Source organism: Antechinus flavipes, chromosome 4 (genome assembly GCF_016432865.1).
Source record: "Antechinus flavipes isolate AdamAnt ecotype Samford, QLD, Australia chromosome 4, AdamAnt_v2, whole genome shotgun sequence".
Taxonomy (NCBI): domain Eukaryota; kingdom Metazoa; phylum Chordata; class Mammalia; order Dasyuromorphia; family Dasyuridae; genus Antechinus; species Antechinus flavipes.
Window position 1 is genome coordinate 216,090,109 of NC_067401.1, and position 23,897 is coordinate 216,114,005.

Sequence of the window (23,897 nt, forward strand, 5' to 3'; positions counted from 1 at the left end):
CAAGAAGACCCCAAATAGTCACAGAGAGTCAGACTTGATTGAACAACAACAAACAGGTTATACTGACTATCAATTAAAAAAAAAAATAAGTTCATAGACTTGGAGGAAGAAGGAAATAGTCATTTGTCCAACTCCCTCCTTTCTCTCATATACAAGAAAACTGAAGCCTAGATAGCTGAAGTAACTTGTTCAGTTATGGAGATATAGATATAAATAATTGAAGCTAGTTTCTCTGCCACCATATCTTGGGCTCTTTTCTACTGTGCCAGAAATAAATATCATTATTCTCATTTCACAAATGAGGAAACTTAGATTTTATTTTTCCAAAGCCTTGCAACAAGGTGGCAAGGGGATAGAGGATTGCATCTGGAGTTAGGAAAGCCTGAGTTTAAATATGATCTTGACACTTATCAGCTGTATGATGTTAAGTAAATTACTCAACCATTGTCTGCTTCAGTTTTCTCAACCAGAAAATAAGGATAATAATAGTACCTATGTAACAGGGATTCATAAGGATCAAATGAGATAGTATCTATAAAGCATTTAGCACAGTGCCTGGTACATATTAGGTGCTTAATAAATGTTTGCTTTCTTCTGTCACTCCTTCCATGAAGCTAGTAAATGTCGCTATCAGTAACAGTTCAGATATTGTAATTCCAAATCCAGGGCTTGGATCACTACACCCTGTGGTTTCACAGCTTAGGAAAGAATGGATCTGACAAGCCACCAATATTACTTCCAGTTGGGCATGCCAGTTGCCATCACAGGGTGCTAATGGAAATAACATGTATCACAGTGAACCCCTGATGATCCATAGATAACACAAAAAGCTGCTTATCTCAATCAAAATGACAAGAAACAGATATTCATTATTTATAATTTGCTGAGCATGGTTAAAAAATTACATATTACTCTCCAAAATGCAGAAAATCACACTTATGCAAAAGAAAACTGACTGGATTGAAATATACAGAAAATATCACAAGTTCCAAAATTTCAGAAGTAATAGTACACATTAGATGGAGAAAGTATCAGAACACCAAAAATGGAACAGACACATAGAGGGAACACACAGGCTTTATTTTCTGTATATAGCTTTTGAAAATTCTATAAAATTGTCAAATTATTCCACCACCACCCCCTCCATTTTTCTCCAGTCTCCTGGGAAGGAGTTGACTGAGAAACTATGTGGTGAATCAGAATGTTGAATTGTAATCCTGGAAAATCTGGTTTTGAATGCTGCCTTAGACCTTGCCTAGCTGGGTGACACTGAACAAATTACTTGATCTTCCTGAGCCTCAATTTCCTCATCTGAAAAATTAAGATAATACTAGCACTCAACCTCATTGTTCTGAAGATCAAATAAGATGATATAGGTAAAGTGTTTTGCAAAGTTTTGAGTTCTATCTATATATGAGTTATTATTGTTATGGCTTATGTTCACTTTTTGAGGCCCAGAACAAGTAAAGTTAGGGAGAAGGCAATGTGGTACACAGAAAAGTATATTGGCTCTTCTAGAGTCAGATGACCTGAGTTTAAATCTTTTCTCTGATGCTAACAGCAATCTTTTGAAAGTCACCAAACCTCCATGGGCCTCACTTTTCTCACTTCTAAAATAAAGGGGTTAAATTCAATAGTTGCTAAGATTCCTCCCAAATATGTATTCAGAACTAGCTTAGTAAAATGAGCTAAAACAGTCTTAAGAAGAGAGTTGGGAATTCTAGAGTTAGTTTTCTTTCTCTTGACAGAAAGAATATTAAAATTAACATGTATAGTGTCCCAAAAATCTTAGTTCAGTGTTAAGCCACTAGAACGTAAAATTATTTTTAGTAGACATTTACTAAACATTTAATTAACCACTATTAAAATTATTTGAAGCACAGCAAAACTACTTTTAAAAAAAGTTTTAAGTTACTAGAGATTAAAAATTACACTAAAACTTTTGGGACATCTTTTATAGGCAACTATAAGTGCAGCTGTAGAGCAGCTAGATAGTACAGTGGATAGAACACTGGACATGGAATCAGAAAGACTCCTCTTCATGGGTTCAAATCTAGCTTTAGATATTTATTGGCTGGGCAAGTCACTTAACCCTGTTTGCTTCAGTTTTTTTTTCATCAGGAGAAGAAAATAGTAAATCACTCTGTATCTTTGCCAAGAAAACCCCAAATTAAGTCACAGAGAGTCAGACAGGACTGAAACAACTGAATAACAACAAAGTTTGTGAAGTATTTCACATACTTTAAACCATTTATTTGCCACAAGCAAGTTCTGACCTAGAGGCAATATTATTCCTATTCTACAGGTAAGAAATGAAGGTTCAGTACTGATTAATAATGTGATCTTGCCCAAGATCACTCAGCTAGAGTCAGAAGTGAATATTGTACTCATTTCTTCTGGGATCAAGGAACAACAGTGAATCTTCTATATAAGCTTGATGTTAGAGTAGACCATGAAAAATTAATGAAGAAAATTAAAGAAATCTTCCCTTCTGTACTGTGGTTGAAATAGCTATATTCTGCCACCTTTCTGCATTTACAATCCCAAATCTATACTTCTGGTGTTTAATAAGGGAGGAATGAGATTGAATGAAAGGAAAGAGTTAATTTGATGTGCTCAGTTCCTCTTTTCAAATAAAGGAAGTCCCTGGTTCTATGCTTTCACTAGCCCAAACAACTTGGCTGGTTGCCAAAGTAGTTGTATCCACCTTTCCTCTTAAAAATGAGGGTAGTTCTGCCTACTTAAGAAATTTACTGGAGACTCTAAGTGAACTCTTTCACTTTCTTAGAGTATGTTGTACCTTCCTTATCATTTCTCACTTTCTAATTTTTATTTTAATCATTTGTATGTAAGTATTATTTCCCTTATTAGATTGTAGATCTTTCAGGGTTATTTGAATCTGTAGGCAGCTTAACTAGTGGATGGATAATTTGACTCAAAGTCAGGGAGATCCCTGTTAAAGGGCTGCCTCTGGTTTATGCTGGCTATGAGATGCTGCTTAAATTTAACTTCTCAGAGCTCCAGGCGGGTCTCTCAAACTTTTGTAGAAAAGCTAATAATGTACTTTGTTGTTATCCCACCTGGAAATTCTTTATATCATTGAAATCATAACTCCAATCTAATCCCTCTCTAATGCCCACTGATTATATTAAATACAGAATTGGATTTAAAGTAGGAAATCAGAATCTTATCTCTGATGAATTAGCTATGAAACCATGATTGTCACATCAATCAATAATTCAACAAGTCTATTAAACACTTATTATGTCTAGGTGCTGCCTAGCAAGTAGCCAACAAATAAATAATAAACAAATGAATAAATAAATAATGCCTGATCACAATGGGTTTATGTTAAAATGGAGGAAATAATATGTATGAAGTATGTAAGGCATAAATAGAGAATTAACAAATACAAAGTAGTTTGGGTGCAAGATTGGATTTGGAGAGATCAGAAAGAGCTTCTTACTCCCATGAAATTCTCTAAGTCTGTTAAAAACCAGTTACTTATTAGCTTCAATGAAGATTTGAAATCATAGACCAAGATAAACCCAGAGCCTCACCACTACCACCACCCCTCAAAAAAAAAAAAAAAAATTCCAAAACAACTCTAATGCTTAGCTAAGTGCCTTGCACAAAGTGGCTGTTTGATAAGTGTTTATTGAACAAATGAATGAATGATGTAAGCTCCTTGAAAACAATGACTTTGTCTTTGTGTACCTAGTATATATCATTTTATCTGTTACATAGTAAGTACTTAAATCCTTGTTGGTTGATTGTTTCATTGATTAATTGAACAGGAAAAAAATTCATCACCTAATATAATCATCCTCCCCATCCACCCTCCAAAATGGGCTACAATTTAGCATCTTTATTAAGTGTTTTCTAGGTTCTAACTTAAGTCAACTATATTGAATAATAAAATTATGTCAGTATTGCATTGGACAGGACATCATCAGATTCCAGGCCACTTGACAAATAGTATTTTGAAAAGGGATTCAGAGGCTTCACCAAGGAGATCCATGATACAAACTCTAAGATGATAAATTAGAGATTAGTTGATGAGTTGTATTGGTAGGGTGAGTTTCCACAGCAAGTGGGACTCACAAAATAAAATAGATATAGATTATGAGAAAGTTAAATTATTAAATGTTAGGAGAATCTACCTGACAGGCTTCGTGAGAATTTTTTTCTTTAAAAAAAATGCCTAAAAGTGATGGTTCTATCCAAATTCAAAATAAGACCATTTCCCAAAAAGTATAGTAAAAAGTATGACTGTCATTAGTCAGATTTATAATCAATAGCCATCTGAGAGAGGAATATTTTGTCATTAGGAATAAGGAAACTACCCTCCCCCAACTTTAAATAACATCTAAACACTGTAAAAGAATATGTTGAGAAAGAATGCATGACAGTAATTCAAGAATATAGAGTGACTATTACATACATGAGATACAGGATGGCCTAGGGAAAATACAATAGAAATATGATACCCCTCAGTGCAACACCCATTTATTGGTTTTGATTTGTGAGGTCAGTCCTCAAGAGCCTCTTTCATCTCAATAGATCTAAACCTGGTGGCAATTTTGCCCAATTCCAGGCACAAACCTAGTCCTATAAAATGCTGACATACTTCACAGCTTGTTATAGCTAGACATATGAAATTTTTATTTTATGAAATGTAAAAAGTGGGCACAGATATGGCTAATAATTTTTTCACATAATTTTCATGTTTCCTCCACCTTGTATTTTAGTAAAGCTACTTAGAGAGGCAGTTTAGTAGAAAGGACAAATATTGGCTCAGAAGTTTGGAAAGCCAAGCCCAAACAATCTACAAGAACTTATTAAGTGTTTACCATACTAGTGCCTATTATATACCAGAATCTGTGCTAGATTTTGGGGATACAACAAAAATTAAATTATCCCAGCCCTCAGGGGCTCTATATTTGATCGGGAAAATATTGTGAATTAGAGGAAATAGTACTGGTTCTCTATTCAAAAATCTAGGTTTATATCCAAGTTCTAATCTTTTATCTCTCTGAACCTCAGTTTTTCCCTCTATAAATTGAGTAGTAAACAATCTCTAGAAGTACATTCTGTAGGTGTCAACAAAGATAGCAATTTTCCTGTATTATTCCTTCTGCTGAAGGAAGTTATCAACTATGTCATCATCATCTTTTTTGTCATTATCATCATTATCATCACCTAACAATTATATAGTGATTTCAGGTTTACAAGTTATATAAATTATCTGATAAATTGCTCACCACTCCCCTCAAAATGAAGGAAGACTTCATAAATATATGAAATAGATATTAAAATTAAAACTATGAAGCAAAAAAAAGCAGTCCTTAAATTCAAATCAATAAATATTTATTAGACATAGAGATAGAAACTCAGACCTATGATTTCATTGATAGAGAACTCCCATATGAAGAAACTGTCTTTATCAATGTAGGTTGACAGCTTTTCTGAATTTTTAATCTTAGAGTTTTGCCTTTATTAAGCAATTTATTTGTATTTTTATATTTATGAGAATACAAAGATGAAAAATGACATAGCTTTCAAGTTTAAAATCTACTGGAGTAATAAGATGTATTAAAATAAGAATATTACAAGGCAGAATATAAAAATGGAAGAATAAAGCTGTCTAGACAAAATTTGAAGCAAAAATATGAGAATGACAAGATTACTTTGAGCTGCAAGAAACATGAAAGGTTTCAAGGAAGTGCTAGACCTTTAAGGAACAGAATATTTCAAGAATTGAAAATGCGAGGCAGCTAGATGGCACAGTGGATAGAGCACCATCCCTGAAGTCTGGAGGGCATGAGTTCAAATCTAGCCTTAGACACTTAATACTTCCTAGCTGTGTGACCCTGAGCAAGTTACTTAATCTCAATTGCTTCAGCAAAAAAAAAAAAAAAAAAGTAATTCATAAAAAAGAATTGAAAAGGTTGGTTGAATGTGTCCTAGTCAAATGCACAGAAACAGGAGAGGGCAGAATAAGATCTAAAATGAGACTAAGATAGTGCTAGTAGTCTATTTTCACTGGAAAAGAGAAAACATGAAGAGAAATAGAATACAAATTGGGAGATAAATAGAGACAGATTTTGGAAATCCTTGAAGGCCAGGCTAGGGAATTTGCTTCTGATACCATAGGCAATGGAGAGTTGATAAATGTTTTTAGTGACACTTAGGGATTATTAAGATAGCTTTGCAAGTTCTGTCATAGATGGATAGGTAAAAGTCTAGAATCAGAGAGGTCAGGGAGGAAACTATTCTTACAATTCATGCAAAAATGATCATAAAGACCCAAACTAGTATATTTAGTAGTGTAAATAGAGAGCAGGAAATAATTATAAGCTATTCAGTTATCTCTACCACATCACAGGAGTGAGAAGCACAGAGCCCTGGCCATCTGGAAGATCCATGTAAAATTTTTGGAACCTCCTTTCACACCAGAAAAAAAGTTTTGTTTTGTTTTGTTTTGTTTTTTCTTTTATGGAGTGTTTAGAGTACTTTACTGTAAAATTGGAATTAAGTATTTTGTATAGGTTCTATGTTGTCTGCTGGCCTTCATGGGTCATCTGTGGTTTCTGCAAAATTCCCTCAAAATTCTTATTTAATTTTTTATGCCAACTCATGAAAACATAATGGATAAAGTCTCAGTGTAGAAGGAATAATTGTATATTAGATATGGAATAAATGAGACTTGACAGCTGATTTGATGGGGCTGCTCAGAGAAAGAGAAAAGAGTCAGAGATAACCTTAAAGATTTGAAACTAGGTGATTAACATTATAGTGATGCCATCAAAAAATAGGGAACTTAAGAGGAGAAGCCTTGGTAGAAAATGATGAGCTCACATTTTCATAACATATTACAACAAATAGGATGATTGCGTATAAAACTGCAAATTTACCGTATATAATTTGCTATCCCCTTCAAATATACAACAATTATTATGTAATTTTGTTTTCATTTTATTCTTCCTCCCTCCCTTCCCACCCTAGAGATGGCTACTATTAGACACAAATGGGTATATTTATGTACAATTGTTCCATACATACTTCTTTTTATTAGTTCTTTCTCTGGATATGATAGCATCTTTATTCATATGCCCTTTACTTTTTAATTTGTGTATTTATAATAGTTAAAATGACTAGATTGTGAGTCAAGTGCATAGAGATAATAATTGAAGCTGAGAGAGTAGATGAGATCACCAAAAGTATATATATAGTTAAGGAGTAGGCTGAGGACAAAGCTTCAGTGAATAACTTCAGTTAGTAGGCAAGGAAGATTTCACTTAGTGAAAGGAGTCAAACAGAAGCAATTATTCAGAAAAACTTGGAGAAAATCATACTATTAATGGAACCCAAAGGAAAAGGAATTATCATAGAGGTAAGAGTCGTCAACAGTTGGTCATTTTCTTCAGAAAGCCAAACAGGATAAGAATTGAGAAAAGGCTATTTGATATGGCAAATATCTCTGAAGTGTCAGAAAGAGAAATGATCCTAAAAGGATCAGATTGAGTCAAATAATGGGTTCTGTATATAGGACCTAATTTGGGGGACTATTTATTCTTAAGGCTCCATTACTTTGTTGTAAAATCAGGACTCACAAGTCTGGGATAATAGGCCAATAAATGAAAAGGATCTTTGATTAAGTTAACCTTTATGTTCTTTGGTTTAATTAAATAGTTGTATTACTCATCTAATTAAATAAGAAAGAACCTGGGGCTCTTTAGTGAGGAAGAGGCTGCAGGGAGAGAGCAGCATAGAGGAAAAATTATATGTAAAGAGGCAGAATGGACTAGAAAATCTGGCTTAAATTGGCATTGATGAAAACAGATTTTTTTAAACTGTCATTTTGACTTTGATGACTAAAGCCTCATACTTAGATGATATCAAAATATGTAGAATGGATAGAGTCAGTATATTTAATTCAAATTCCATCCCTGGTATTTACTGTATCCTAGTCAAGTCATTTAATGTCCCCGGCTCTCAGCTTCTTATCTATACAATGAGACATTAGGCTAAATGGATGAAACAAGCAACTGAGCTGATATTTGAACCTAGGTCCGCAAACTTCCAATCCAGCATTTTTTTGTTTGTTTGTTTGTTTGTTTTTTTAATTTTTTGTTAGTTATTCCATGCTTCTCCCTTGCATTGGCAATGGAAATCTCTAATCAATTTACATATGTCAATGTGATAGCTACCTCGGTATCTCATTGAGTTTATAAAGGAATAGAAAGCAGGGAAATAGAAAGGGGGTAGAGGAGAACAAATAAGACAGGTATAATACTCAGTCTGGGAGTGAGCGTTCCCACTGGCCCTTTTTCTTGGGAGAAGGGGTAAGTGTTGGGTCGTAAAGGAACAGTTTCTAAATTTATAAAATGAAGGGGTTGGATTTCATTAGATGACCTCTCAGGTTCCCTCTAGCTCCAAATCTTTGTCTCTTTGAATTTAACTAATCACTGCTTTTTGTAATAAACAAGTATTGCATTTTGAAATTTTGAAATCTATTGTTCAGCCAGTTTTGCACTTGAATCTGACTTCCTGACTCCATTGGATTTTTCTTGGCAGTTACTAGAGTGGTGTGCCATTTCCTTCTCCAGCTCATTTTACAGATGAGGAAATTTAGAGTTAAGTGACTTGTCCAGGATCACACAGCTAATAAATATCTGAGGTCAGATTTGAACTCATGAAGAGAAATCTTCCTGACTCCATGTCCCGTACTGCATCAACCTACCTAACTATCTTCATAGACATTTGTAAACATTACTTAACCCATTTTCTCTTTAATCTGTTTTTCTCCCTTCCCCAATCCAATCTACCAGCACAGACTGTGATAAGGCTGAGGAAGTAACAAGGAAGGAAGGTAGATGTTTAACACTTTTCCACAGGATAGAGAACATTCTTGCTGATTTATTCCTTAGTACTGTACATTTTCTCAGTGATGAGGGGTCTAAACAAATCCTCATGATATTGGTTCTAAAACAGTTTGGACTGATAGGAGCTGCTATGTGCATTCCCAGAGCACCTATCATAGCTTCCTTTTTTTGCACTAGTGCATTGTTTGCTGTTTCTTTCCTTTGAATTTTGTAGTAACCATTTTGCTGACAGTCATTTAATGCTGTATGACTTGAGCCTCCAGCTACAACTGGACATATAACCAACTAATCCATTAGCAAAATAGAGGATAACTCTAATGGCACTGCATTATAAGTGAAAGATGTCCCGTGATAAAAATTCATTAGATTAATGCAAAAATAGCTATAATACTATAACAGGATTTTATTGGTGCATGTTCATCTAATTGAAAGATAGATATGTAGAGATTATTTTAAAGCATTTACCAACAACAAGTAGATACTTTGCAAGATAAATTGCTAGAAATATATATATATATATAAAAGTGAACCACATGCTCTTATTGTTTCTGCATTTTGTATGTTCTTTTCTCAGTCCATTAACACCATCACCTCCAAAAGATGGTCTAAAAAATCCAATCAGATTCAACAAATATAGCCAAATATAGCATGACATAATGTCCAATGGAAAGTCCTGGTAGAACTTTCTTTTCCTTTCTAGTGGATAGCAAATTATTAATGTATTCATTAATATATGGCAAAGGAACAATGTACCTCTGCCAGATCAGTATGAAAGAAATGCAGGTATGCTGAGCAACCACAGGAGTTTGCTGGCTGACATGCTGCAGAAAGTGGAATGTGCTGGCTGACATGCTGCAGAAAGTTAATTCAATAGTTTTCATGATTTAATTTAAAGAACTAATAGAGAATACTTAGGTGGATTATAAAACTTATCCCAACAAGACAAATCAGCAGTGTGCTTGAAATAGCTTTATAGCACCATGCTGTGATCCTTTAACAAAGCTCACTAAAGGAAAAAAAAAAAGTATAGACTAGGGAAAAGAAATGATAATTTTGGCATCTTCTGCCAAAGGGAAGATCCTTTCATTATATCAGATAAATTATGTACTGACTAGCAGGTTTAGCCTTATATTTAAACACATCAGTTCTGGGTCACAGATTCTTTAAATTTTTGGTTGATTAAAAAAGTAAGTATTCCCAAAAACCCTAAACTAAAAACTACAATGTCTAAAATTATAAGTTGTTTTTTAAGTGAAAGTTGGACAATGTGACAGAATAAATTTAAGATATGCTACAAAAACATAGTACCTCGTTACCTAGTATTTGAATTTAAGGAACAGAATTATAGAACTCTTATTTGCAAGAAAGTATAGGGGGAAAAAAGGGAAAAGAATCTACATTCATGGATATCTTTAGAGATCAGATATGCCAGCATTCCCTGGAGGCAAGTATTAGCATTTGTCCTTTTTCTTGTTGATGGGAATTTTTGCCATATCAAGAATTCTTAACCTTAGGTCCCTTAAACCATAAGGTGTCTATGGTCAGATTTCAGAGGGTCCATAAACTTGGGTAGAAAAAAATAAATCTTGATTCTCAACAACATTTAATTGAAATTTGTTATTTCTTTCGATTGTTAATGTAGACAACAATCTGAGAATGAAGCCTTAGACTTCATGAAATCCAAAAAAAAGTGTAAGACCTCTTGTTCCACATAGATTATCTTAAGTCACTATTCTAAAATTGTGCCATTGCCTTATAATAAAAGTAGTGCCTCATTAACTTTCATAAGATTATAGATTTAGATCTGGAAGGGATCTCAAAGATCAGTTAGCCCAATCTCTTTATTTTATGGATAAGAATACCATTCCTTCAAAGCTCAATACATCTATCTTCTTTTCAATGGAATAGTAATATTCTCTCCAAGATTTGTTGGTTCATCAGGGCACAGCCGCTTTACATTCTATGGCACACTGGTATATCATTATTAATTTCCTTCTCCTGCAGATATAATCTTCTTCTTTCAATTTTTACTAATTCCACTGAGAATGTGAGGTATAGCAGTTGCATCCGTGTACGCAATATGGTTAAAAGTATTTTTAAGAATAGGCTTGTTTTTCTTGAATGCAAAATAGAAGTCAAAAGTACCCTTACCTAATACACAAATCATTTAAATTAGGTATAAACTAAGTGTAGCATACACATGTATAATGCCTTAACAATGTTCAAAGTACTGTGTCCCATAAAGTACTAAGTATTAAAACAGTTCTGACTCCAACACCAATTTAAGGAGGCAACACAATGTAATTAGCAGAAGGCATGTTGAATTTGGAATAGAAAGGACTTAGGTTCAAATCTCAGCTGTGCCTCCTGTATAAACTTGCTACCTATATAAACAAAATTCTTCCCCGCTCTGGATTTCACTTTGCTTTTCTGTAAAATAAGGAGATGGAAGTAAATGATTTGTGCCCCTACTAACTTTATAAGTATTATTCTCTTCATTTGATCACTCCATCTAAACAGTTGACAAAGTTCAACACTCAGTTGATTAGTTCTTTTATAAATAGCTTTTTATTTTTCCAAATACATGCAAAGAAATTTTTCAGCATTCACCTTTGCAAAATCTTGTTTCAAAATTTTTTCCCTCCCTCCCCTTCCCCCTTCCCCTAGAAAGCAAGCAATTTGATATAAGTTAAGCATGTACAATTCTTCTAAACATATTTCCATATTCATCATGCTGCATAAGAACAATTAGTTGATTACAATTAGTTGATTCGTTCTGAAAGATGAGAATCACCCACCAAAGAAACCAAAGTTAGTTGTTTCATTGGTCTCACTAATGTACCATCCACATATAGACCTACTTAAAAAGAGACAGCTGTGTCCAGCCTCTCAAAAAATAGAAACTCCACAAGTTTTCATACAAGGGATTACTTTTTTAAAAAGTTGTTTTTCAAATATCTTTAAAATAGACTCGTTTTCCTTTAATCAAAGTAAATGTCAAAAGTACTGTTATTTAATGAATAGTACACTCATCATTGAAATTGGTTATTATTACTCAGTGTAGCACTTGTACAGTTTCAAAGTACTTTATACATGAAGAAAATTTACAAAGTGAATGTATATACTGATTCCAAAGCCTTTTCACTATAAGAAATAGAGTCACAGATTCTCTTACAACTTAAATCTCTGGGTATCTATTTACTCCCACATAATAGTAGCTGATGAAAGGCATTCTGAAACTGAATATGTTATATATACTTTGCACCATTATGATATTTTCCCTTAAAAAAAATCAAAAATGTTATGGCTATTTCTTTAATCAATATAAGTGGTCTGAAAGAGGTTAAAAATCCATTTCACATAAAAAAGAGAAATGCTGTAAAAGTTAAAAAAAAAAAAGCAATAATACAGTGTTGCATAATAATTTAGGCAGAAACTTCTGGTTTAGTCACCTCCCTCTGACATTCTTTTCACCAGCAATTTAGGAAAAAGTACACTCTCACTCTTCTAAAATAACACAGAAATTAGAAGAAATACTTTTGATTCTAGAATAGTTTGTAACTATCTCTGAATAGGCCAATGAAGCACAGGGATTACAAATTAAATGGATAAGTACCATAATAGTTATAGAAGTAATGAGTAAAGAAAAAAAAAAAAACTGTTAAATCTAAATCAAATTTTCTGTAAAATTATCAGATGTTATAAAGTATAGTTCATCTGGAATTTCTCAGCAGGTGATTTTATTGCTTTCCATAATTTATCAGAGCTTTTCTGCTCCTTGGTGTGACATTAATCATAAGAAAATGAAATTAATGAGCTAGAGTTCAGAAGCACACAGAGAGAACAGAAAGGCAATGCTTTTTCATATTACAAGCAAGATTTGACTAACCTTAAACACATCTCACCCCCCCAAAAAAACTATGTTTATGGTACAGTATTGTATTCTCTTTTTCTTCTCTCCTCTCTGCTTCTCTTCTTCAACTAGGTGCTCTGCAATTCCCCCTCCTTGCAGAAACAACCCTATAAAAACTCTCTACAAGTGAAAGGAGAAGACCATACTAAGGCAAAGATTTTCTTCCCAATGTCTGGGAGCTCTAAGAGAGGAGATCTTTACCCCACTGTGCCCATCTGGCTACTCAGTGGATCTGTCTTCCCTTGGATTGAACTTGGGTGTTTGTCCACAGCCCCCCATGAGTTCTTCCTCCTATAATTTTTCTCTGTTCTTGGTACTCATATTTCCTTGTACTTCCTGTCAGCTTCCTTCCTCTCTTCTTTCCTCCCTTCTTTTTTGCTTCTTTTTCCTGCCCAAGGGCAATTTTACATTTGGTAAAAATTTGCTTTAAGTGTGTGAAACAGTCCACTTACATGAAGAAACAATTATCTGGAAAGAAAGACAGATAGACAAACATAGAGATAGAGAGAAAGAAATAGAGAAAGATATAGGGACAGACAGAGACATAAACAGGAGAGAGACAGACACAGAGAGACAGACAGAGACAGAGAAACAGAGATAGAGACAGACAGAGACACAGAGAGACAGACATACACAGAGAGAAATATAGAGAGACAGAGACAGAGACAGACAGAGAGAGAGAGAGAGAGAAAGAGAGAGAGAGAGAGAGAGAAGATGAATTATATATCTTGGACAAATATCACGTATGGGCAATGAGCTGAGTCTAGACATGATTAGGAAGAGAGAGAGCATGATTGTGTGATTGCAAAGCTTTTTAATGAAGCTAAGCTTTTCTCTAAAACATAGATTCTTATTTTTAAAATCAGCATTTTCCCAGCAATGAAACCTTGCTGCAAGTCATAGAATATCACAGTCTCTAAAAATTAAAGTTGAAATTATCCTGAAAGGCAACAGAGAGGTACAGGTTTGACATGGATAGGCTACAACATATTGACATGAAGAACTGTGCAGGAGAATGTCATAGGGAGATACAAAAATTGGACATGTCTTTAAGAAAATAATTATACAAACATTCTGGGTATGAATTGATGGAGATTTTAAAAGGGAAGATAAATCATAAAGCATTGTTTCATTACCAGGACAATGTTGATGTTAAAAAAATGGAGGCAGAGAAAGATATGGAAGGGAATTAAGAGCATCTTGTGTAACCCCCCTCATTTTTATAGATGAGAAAACTGAGCTACACAAATATGAATGTTTAAATAATTTGTTCAAAGTCTTTGAGGTTGTCAATATGAGACAGAAATGTGATTATCTGTGCTAATGTTCACCTCAATACTTGATACTATCTGAGAGCTGGCTTTATTGTGGAAGTTAGAAGATACCTATATAAGTTATCCTCTTTCCTAAGAGAATATTTAATAATAATTTCTATAATTCTCTTTCCTTATTTCAGTACATTTAGTATTGTTTAATTTTATACAGAAATGCTACAAAAGATCTTATGTGTCCAATATGCTCATTTGTAGTTTCTTCCCCTGTAAAATGAAGGGAGCTGATGATTTTTGGGAACTTTTCTAGCCTGATAGCTGTGATACTGATTTCAGGAATGGTGCTCCATCAATTACATCAGACTGACTCTCTCCACAGTTACATTTCATCATTCCATAATATAAGCAAATAATTCATTTCCCCCTGGACAACTTTCTGATGATGATGATTTCCAAATGGCATTTAGATAATGGCCAAATTATCAAGGCAAAAACTAACAGAAACAAAAAAACATCATTAAACCTGGATCTGGACTTGAAGATTAATTTATGCCAGAGCTAGTACTCTCCTACCATAACCTTGTAGAAATTAGAATCACTTTTAGTTCCCCAATAAGACATCAGAGTATACAACATAAGTAATTAAGAAAAAAAAATAGGCTGAATTCATATAACGTATTTCAAATGTAACTGCCGTGTAGCATCAAGGATAAAGAATTGGCCTCAGAACTAGAATGACCTGATTTCAATTTCTACCCTGGACCATATTTCCTGTGTGACCTTGAGCAAAGTCCATAATTTCTCAATGTACCAGGGAACTTTCCAAGATTAATAAAGGGAATATTATCATGAGAATTTCCTGTATCATTAAAATCACAGGCCCAGTCCCTGTCCCTTCAGATTCAAAGATATTACTGCATATGTGAATCTGTACAGGATATTCCATGGTCAACTGTTTTTTGATCTAGACTTAATTTTTTTAATGTAGGGAACTCCTGGCAAGGAAGCCCTCTTATTAGTAAAGATCAACACCTCTTCTTCAACTTAAATTCTTAGAAATGCAATTCTTTAAATTCTTAAGATATTAGAAAATGAAGAGGTTTGTCCATGGTGACATGTCCAGTGTGTGTTGAGTTAGATTATGAATACAAATCTTTATCACTTCAAGACCAGACTTACTTCTCTGTACATAACTATGTATTACAAATTAGTTATTTAATAAGTCCAAGATAAAGTGTTTTATACAGATATGTTTGAAAATCCATATAATCTTTTTGTCCATGTTCCATATATAAGATGTCTAAAAAAAATCTCTGCAAATCCATTTATATTTCATAGGATTTTTTTTTTTTGTATAGGGCCTTTAGAGTTGATCTGTTTCAACTCATATCTTGCTTCTGTCTTCTCTGACAATCAGTCAAAAAGCATTTATTTAGCATCTACTATGTGCCAGGTATTGTGTTAAATGCTAAGAATACAAAGACATGCAAAAGACAGTCCCTTTGCCAAAGCTAATGACTGTCAGATGGAAAAGGGTAGAATAAATATGATTTAAGCGGGAATTAAAAATTGAAATTGAGTGAGGGAAAAAAGGAAGAGAACATTTAGGAACTAACAAAGAGGTCCTCTCCTGACTTTGATGGATTACATTCTAGTGTATTAAAAAACATACAGATATGATTTATTACTGATGATATTCTTTAAGAAAGGAACAAGAAAAGTGTTATAAGACTGAAGACAGGCAAATGTATTGATTAATATGAGATTTATAAGTTTTATATACATTCCCTATTATTAAAACCTATAAGGACTGAAAGGAAAAAAATGGACACATGGGTTAATTAAAAACATCATGACAAGCCAATTTAAATTTCTTTTAAAAAAATAATAATACTAGATTAGCAGACCAGAGAAATGTTGCAAACTTCATATGTCTTGAGTTTTACCAAGGTTTATAGTACTTTTGTGAAGATAGGTATGTTTGCGTATATATATATATATATATATATATATATGTGTGTGTGTGTGTGTGTGTGTGTGTGTGTGTGTATGTATTTGCACACATATTTGTGGACATGTGTTTACATATAAGTATAGAAGTATGTGCATTTATGTGTGTATATGTATGTTCGTGTGTGTTTGTGCTTGCAGTTTGGTGGCTTATTAGGCCTGGGGAAGGGAAACTCTGACCTAAAATCTAATATTAGACATTTATTAGCTGTGTGACCCTGGGCATATCACAATCCTGTTCCTCTTCTGTAAAAATAAGCTGAAGAAGGAAATGGCAAACAATTCTAGTATCTTTGCCAAGAAAATCTCAGTGAGGTCACAAAAAGTTGGATATGATTGAAATGACTCAACACCAAATACAAATATATATACAAATACATATACATAGATTCAGACACATACATTTATATACATATCTGTGTGTGTATATGCTATATGAATATACATTCAAGAGAGAGATTTACTACTATTCGAATGACCAGACAAACCCCAAATATTAATGGATTAATATCAACCTGCAAAGAAATCTTTATTAAAATAGGGATTTTAATATTTTAACATTGAAAGGGAACTCTCTAAATCTATCCCTTGATTGTTCACATAAGGAAACTAAGACCTTCCAAAGAATTTAAGTAACAGTAACTTGGCCAGTGTCACACACAGCTAGACAGAGCTTGGATTCAAACCAATCTTTGGCACTGAATCTATTGTTTGTTTGTTTTTTTCTTCTATATACAATGTTATCTTCCCTGATTAAGATTCTGTCTTTGGGGCTAACTTTTCAACTTTAAAAAAAAATCAGAAACTTAAGCAGGTTTAACTAATTTGTAGAAGAGAGAAAATTGGGAAGGAGACATTGGATGACAGAATGATGATCCTAAATTATCTCGACTGAAATTATGAAATAGAACTAACAAAATGAAATTTAAAGCAGATGACTATAAAGTTATTTGCTTGGGTTTAAAAAAAAAAACCCTCAACAGAAGAAGTACAAGAGTGGGAAGTCATTACTAGGCATCAATTCATGTGAAAGAGCCACATGGCTCTTTCTTTAAATGGCTATAATATCAACATAGGCATAACAGTGTACTAAATCAATCAAAAGAAACTAAGGCAAATATTTGCTTTCAGTTTTGTTTTTTTCTGAACTTTTTAAAATTAAAAAGTATTTTTTATTTCTCTCACCATCTTTCCCAATAAGATGGAAAAAAAAGAAAAACAAAACTCCGAAACAAATGTATATAATATTCAAGTGAAGAAAACCTCCTTATTATGCCTGTCTAACAATGTATATCTGATTTTGCATCTTGAATCCATCACCTCTCTTTCAGGAGGATAATAACTTTTTTAGTGGGCTGTTATTGTATTGGTCAGAGGTCTTTAAAAGTATTTTTAAGGTAAAAATTGTTCTCTTGACTCTGTTCACTGTATGCTGTATCCTTGAGTTCTATTAATAGAAAAATGTCTCCTCAAATGGAAAATAATCCCGTTTTTCTTCTTAGACTTCTTAGAATTCTCTTAGAATACTATCAATTCTGGGTGCCACATTTTAGCAGGGACATTAACAAACTGAAATGTGTTAAGAGAATGGAGACCAAAAATAGGGAGATTCAAAGCCATACCGTATGAATAGAAACTAAAAATAACTGGTTATCTTTAGCTTGGAAAAGAGAAGATTTAGTGGGAATATATAAGAATCAGTTATAATCATAACACACACCATATTTCTAAAGTATTACAGGCCCATTAAAAACTCTCCTTCCAAATAGCCCTGTTGGATACATAGAACAATTGTTATCCTCACTATATAGGAAAGAAAACAGAGGGGCAGAGAGATCTACTGATTTGTCCAGATGGATAGGAAATATCAGAGCAAAGACACAAGACTATCATATTCAAATATCTGGAAAGCACTCAAGAGTAATGAGATTTCTCTCCCATGACTCCAGAGAAAAAAGCTTGAACTACATGGAAGTTAGAGAAGTAGGTTTCAGTTTAATATAAGAAGCCCTTAATAATAATAATGGAATGAATTGCTTTTGTCAGTGAAATTTCCGGTCATTGGAAGTGTCTAAGTAGAGGCTGGCTGATCCTTCAGTAGGAATGTTATCTCCTTTTATTTATTTGTTTGTTCATTCATTCATTTATTTGATTATTTATTTATTCATTCATTCATTTGATTATTTAATTATATATCATGCTGACTTCAGTAACTTCGCTGTTGTATGATGTGTTGTGGCAACTTTCCTTACCAATAGAAATCAGCAACTGATGTGCAATCTAAAATCTTGGAGAGGGACTACCTAGAGCACCAGGAAGTAGTGACCTGCCCAGGTTCATACAACCATTATGTCAGAAATGGAAGTTAATCCCAGGTTTTCTTAACCTTGAGGACAGTTCTCTATTTAATATGGCACACTGTTTTTAATAAAGAGTATAGCTAATAAAGAGTGTCAATCTTAAATCTTAATGCAAAAAACTAAAGAGCCTCTAAATTGTAGTATGAAATTCATGAGTGGAATATGACACAAAAAGCAAAAACCAAAGAGCCTCTAAATTGTAGTATGAAATTCATGAGTGGAATATGACACAAAAAGACTTCATCTTGTTCAAAAGGAACAAATTAGAAAGGAGTTTCATTGTACAGATGAGCAAATTGAGACCCAAGTGTGTGAAATGAATTGTACCCTTTTAGTCAGCAGGAATATAGAGAATAGAAGTCAGCTTCCAAGCCATTGCAATAGTGACAAATACAGAGTTGCATATATCATTAATTTGACAACTATAAATCTCTCAGTAATTGTAACTTCCACATATCAAGATTTACCTATCTGAAAAGCAAAGTTGTACTTTAAGATTAGACCCGCAATATTAAAACAAAATGGAAAAATGGGCCACGATCATGTAAATTCGTGATTACAAGCCCTATTCCTTGTTAGTTATCTTAGATTCTGAATACCAAAATATCATTAATATTCATTGATAAGTCCAATATGATGCCAGAACAGTTCTGTCATCAGAACTGTTGGTTCTGGTCATTTTTTCTCCTTCAACTCCTATTGCCCTCTCTTTGGCTGTTTCAGGCTTCCTTTTGGAATATCTTAACAATCCTCCATTAGAATATAAACTCCTTAAGGACAGCGGCCCTATTTCTGCTTTTCTTTGTATCCCCAGTGCTTAGCACAGTACCAGACATAGACTATGTGCCTAAAACATACTTGTTGAGCAGTGAGGAAGCTAAGTGGTATACAGATTAGATGAATGAACTTCTTTAGTTCAACTAAAGGCATGACACTAGGAATACCCCAATTCAAGTGCCATCTCTGACTAATACTGGTTGCCCAGAACTGAATGTGTGTGACTTGATACTGCCTCCTGGCAAATCTCTACTACTATATAAAATGAAAAGCAGTTTCAATTCTGTATTGGTAAAAGGAGTATCTTGACAGAAGTTTTCACACTAATTATATAACAATTTTATGCCCTCCCAAATATTATGCGAATTCTTAGAAGCTGTCCTCAGAACCAGGTTAAATCATAGGGCCAGATTGAAATTACTGTGTGGTAGGATTGCAAGGTAGTTCTGGGAACAGGAGGTATAAAAACTTGGGGAAGGGAGGGAGATGGTAATGCTAAGTAAAAGATTCCTTAAAAATTCCTTAAAATGAAAATATAAACAAGATGCATTAATAAGAAGAGTAATTTTTAAATGAAATTTAGTGTTCTACCTATAAGATACAAAAGGGATCACGTAATGATGATGACGATGATGATGGTGATAATGACAATTAACATTTATATGGCATTTACTATGTCCCAAGTACTGACTAAGTGCTTTAGAACTTTTATCTTCTTTGCCGTTCACAAAAACCCTGGAAGGTAAGTGCTATTGTTATCCTCATTTTTACAGATAAAGAAATAGAGGTAGACAAAGATAGTAAGAGTCTGAGATTGGATTTGAACTCAGGGTTCCCTGACTGCTAGATGTACTATACCACCTAGAAGGAAAGAAAATTCGCCATAATAAGAAAAAAAAAAAAAAAAGACAGATTGATGATTCACTGACTAGAGTGCTGAATTTGGAGATAAGAACACTTGATTTCAAAGCCTGCTTCAGACACTTAATGAGTTGCATAGCCCTAGCCAAGTCATTTTAAAATCCCTCTGCCTCATTTGTAAAACAGGGGTATTAATAGCACCTACCTCAGAAGACTGTTGCGAGCATCAAGTGAGACAACATATGTAAAAAGACATTGCCAATCTTAAAGAGCTATATGCCACCATCATCCAGCATCCTTTCTTGAATGAATGAATAAATGAATGAAAAATATTTATTAAACATCACATCCCAGGTTCTGTGCTAAGCACTAGGGTTAAAAGCAGAAAATCAAAACAGTCCCTGTCCTCAAGGAGCTTATGTTCTAAAAATCAGGAGACAATGGGCTTGAAAGGAATCTATGGATAGATTTCAGAGAGGTCTGTAAATTTAGATGGGAAAATAATAACATCTTATCCACTGCCTTTATTTAGAAAATATTCAGAGAAGGGTTCTATTTCTTCATCAAACTGTCAACATAAAAAGGCTAAAAATGCTTATCAGTCCTGTCCAACTCTTTATGACCCCATTTGGGGTTTTCTTAGCAAAAATATTAGTGTGGTTTGTCATTTCCTTACCAGATGATTTTTACAGATGAAGAAACTGAGGCAAACAGAGTTGAGTGACTTGCCCAGGGTCACACTAGTGACTAGTTACTAGTAAGTGCTTGAGACCAGATTTGAAATTCAGGAAAAGGAGTCTTCCTGAATTACAGGCCCAGCAGTTTATCTACTGTACCACCTAGCTGTCCAAGAATTTTTTAAGCACTTATAATATACTAGACAGTGGGCTAAGAGCTTTAGAAATGTCAAGAGCCCTGTCAGATAGGTGCTATTATCCTTTTTTTAATATTCAAGGAAACTGAAGCAGGCAGAGGTTTTATGACTTGCCTATGTGACTTGGTCACAAAGTTAAGAAGCATCTGGGGCTTAAGTTGAACTAAAGAAGTTCATTCATCTAATCTGTATACCACTTAGCTTCCTCACTGCTCAACAAGTATGTTTTAGGCACATAGTCTATGTCTGGTACTGTGCTAAGCACTGGGGATACAAAGAAAAGCAGAAATAGGGCCGCTGTCCTTAAGGAGTTTATATTCTAATGGAGGATTGTTAAGATATTCCAAAAGGAAGCCTGAAACAGCCAAAGAGAGGGCAATAGGAGTTGAAGGAGAAAAAATGACCAGAAAAAAAAGCAGGCAAATGAATAAAGAAAGAATGAGCATCAAAGCCAGAATTTACCTATTTTACCATTTGGCCTAGAGTCCAAATAACCAAATTGACAATCAGTGAAGGAAGTAACAGATTAGCCCTTTGGTTATATAAAGTACTATGTGAATATTTCAGGTTCCTAAATTTTAAAAAGTATCCAACAGAAATGAGAAATAAGCTCCAACCATGCACACATATACATATATACATATACACACAGATAAATATTGTTGTTAAGTTGTTTTTCAGTTGTGACTGACTCTTCATGACCCCATTTGGAGTTTTCTTTGCAAAAATACTAAAGTACCCTGCTATTTCATTCTTTATCTTATTTTGCAAATGAGGAACTGAGGCAAACCATAGTTAAGGTACTTGCTCAGGGTCACACAACAAGTTAGTGTTTTAGGCCAGATTTAAATTCTTGAAGAGCGGTCTTTTGGACTCTAGGCCCAGAACTTTACACTGCATCACCTCATTGCCCCACATATACATATACACAAGTTTAAATATCTCTATATAAAACATATTTATATGTATATTATGTATGTGAGTGCCTGTATGTGTTGTATGTATACATACAAAGGCACATACATACATGTAGTCATATCTGCATCCATATATTTCCTTGAGTCCATGTTCTTCTCAATGTGTATATACCTTTTATAATAGCAGATTACAATATATCCATATCTTAACCAGTATAATTCTTATCTTATGTGTCCATAAATCACCTAAAGAATGTCCACTAATAGTTTTAATATTTTTACTGCTATGTGTGTGTTGTATATTTAAGCATTATTCATATAGAAAAAGATCAATGTATTGTCCAAGTTTAAGGGAGAGGTTTCACTTTTTCCATGTCTGAAAGGGTTTTGTTGTTGTTGTTGTTGTTGTTAGTATCTTCTCAAATAAAAAAAAAAAAAGATAAATATGTAGCCAGATAAAAATTGCATTTTTGTGTTAAATACAGCTGCCCTCCTATTGTCTAAATAGATCATACACTTCTCAAGAACAGGGTGCAGTCTTAGAATTTTTCTGTTTATCACAGTCACTAATGAGTGCTAAAAGAAAAATAAGTAAATTGACTAATAAGTATTTATTAATTTGGATCTGGTAAATTTAAAAGGGAGACCTATTGTCCACCATCCTGATGAAAATCTTACTTCTTCTTCCCTTCTTTTCATTTGTAGCTTGATCACTCATGGCTTTGGGACTCCAGCAATATGTGCAGCCCTAAGCACTTTCCAAACTGTCCTTAGTGAAATGCTGAACTACCTGGAAAAACACACGGCACACAAAAATGGTGGAGCAGCGGATTCTGGCCAAGGACATGCCAACTCGGAGAAAGCCCCCCTGCGGAAAACTTCAGAGGCTGCCGTGAAAGAGGGCAAAACAGAAAAGACAGACTAGCTACATCAAACAGAATCTATTTCCAGAGTCTTGCTGCTGATATTTTTTTCTAATATATATATCATTGAGGGTGACTAATCTTCAGTGGACCAAATCTCTTCCCTCTCTTACCCCTCTAAAAAAAAAAAAAAAAAAAAAAAAAAAAAAAAAGGAAATGAAACAAAACAAAACAAACAAAAAAAAAAAGGACAAAACAAAACAAAACAAAAAAAAAACAACAAAAAAAGGAAAACAGCAGTGTAATCGTGTGATGAAATTGTCACCTTTTTTTTATTTTTATTTTATGTTGCAATAAACTCCTTTTGTGCACGTATTTTATTGTTCCAAATTATCCTCATCACAGTTGCAAGCACTTCTGGACTTTGGAGAGGCAACATGTGCTTTTTCACAAGCTAACTGATGCACTTTTTCAACCAAATGCGTAGTTAGGGATCAGGAAGCATGTACAAAATGGGAACCACCACCAGCTTTTATGGCTCCAACAATTCTCTTGACTTTAATCTTGTAACAAAAGAGTGCCTCATTCCACTAAACAAACCAAGCCAGCAATCAATCCATCAATAAATGTTTTGGAAACCTGAAAAAGGAAAAGTCATGCCGTTTTCTGTCCTGTGTAATAATAGTATATTTTCTAAAAGTATGGTTACCTCCAGCAATCAGTGCCTTGGTGGTATTTTTAAATTCCAGAAATCTAGTCCCCTTTTATCTCTTGCCCCAAAGTCAGGTTGAGTTTCTAATGGTTTAACATGAGAATCACACAATGTAACACTGAAGTGAAAAAGAACCTCTCTCACACACTACTTCATATCCGCACCTAAGAAGTCAAGAAAATTTCCGGCTATTAGGATTGGGGTAAAGGATAACACAGACCCTATCTATACTTGAGTTAATATACAATGAAATGGAAAGTCCTGGCCTCCCCTTCTCTAGAAATATTCAGGAATGTGATAGATAATAAAGAAACACGCGGTGGCAACTCCTGCCAGATAGGAGAATGAAAAAGGTCACCTTTGGAAATCTATTAGAACCTAGTAACTTAAGGTCATACAGTCAAGATGAGAATTCATCTTTTTTTTAACATCCACCCTTCTAACCTCCATT

The 23,897-nt window shown here is 34.0% G+C and overlaps 1 protein-coding gene across 3 annotated transcripts in view; it reads left to right on the top strand.

Moving 5' to 3' along the window:
• The window catches only part of TFAP2D (transcription factor AP-2 delta), a 77,375-nt gene extending 53,988 nt beyond the window's left edge, over window positions 1–23,387 (top strand). For all 3 annotated transcript variants that reach the window (XM_051997139.1, XM_051997140.1, XM_051997138.1), the window contains one exon: window positions 22,577–23,387. In XM_051997139.1, coding sequence (XP_051853099.1) covers window positions 22,577–22,796 — 220 coding nt within the window. In that variant the 3' untranslated portion in view covers window positions 22,797–23,387. The remainder of the gene's footprint in view (window positions 1–22,576) is intronic.
• The last annotated feature ends 510 nt before the right edge of the window (window positions 23,388–23,897 follow it).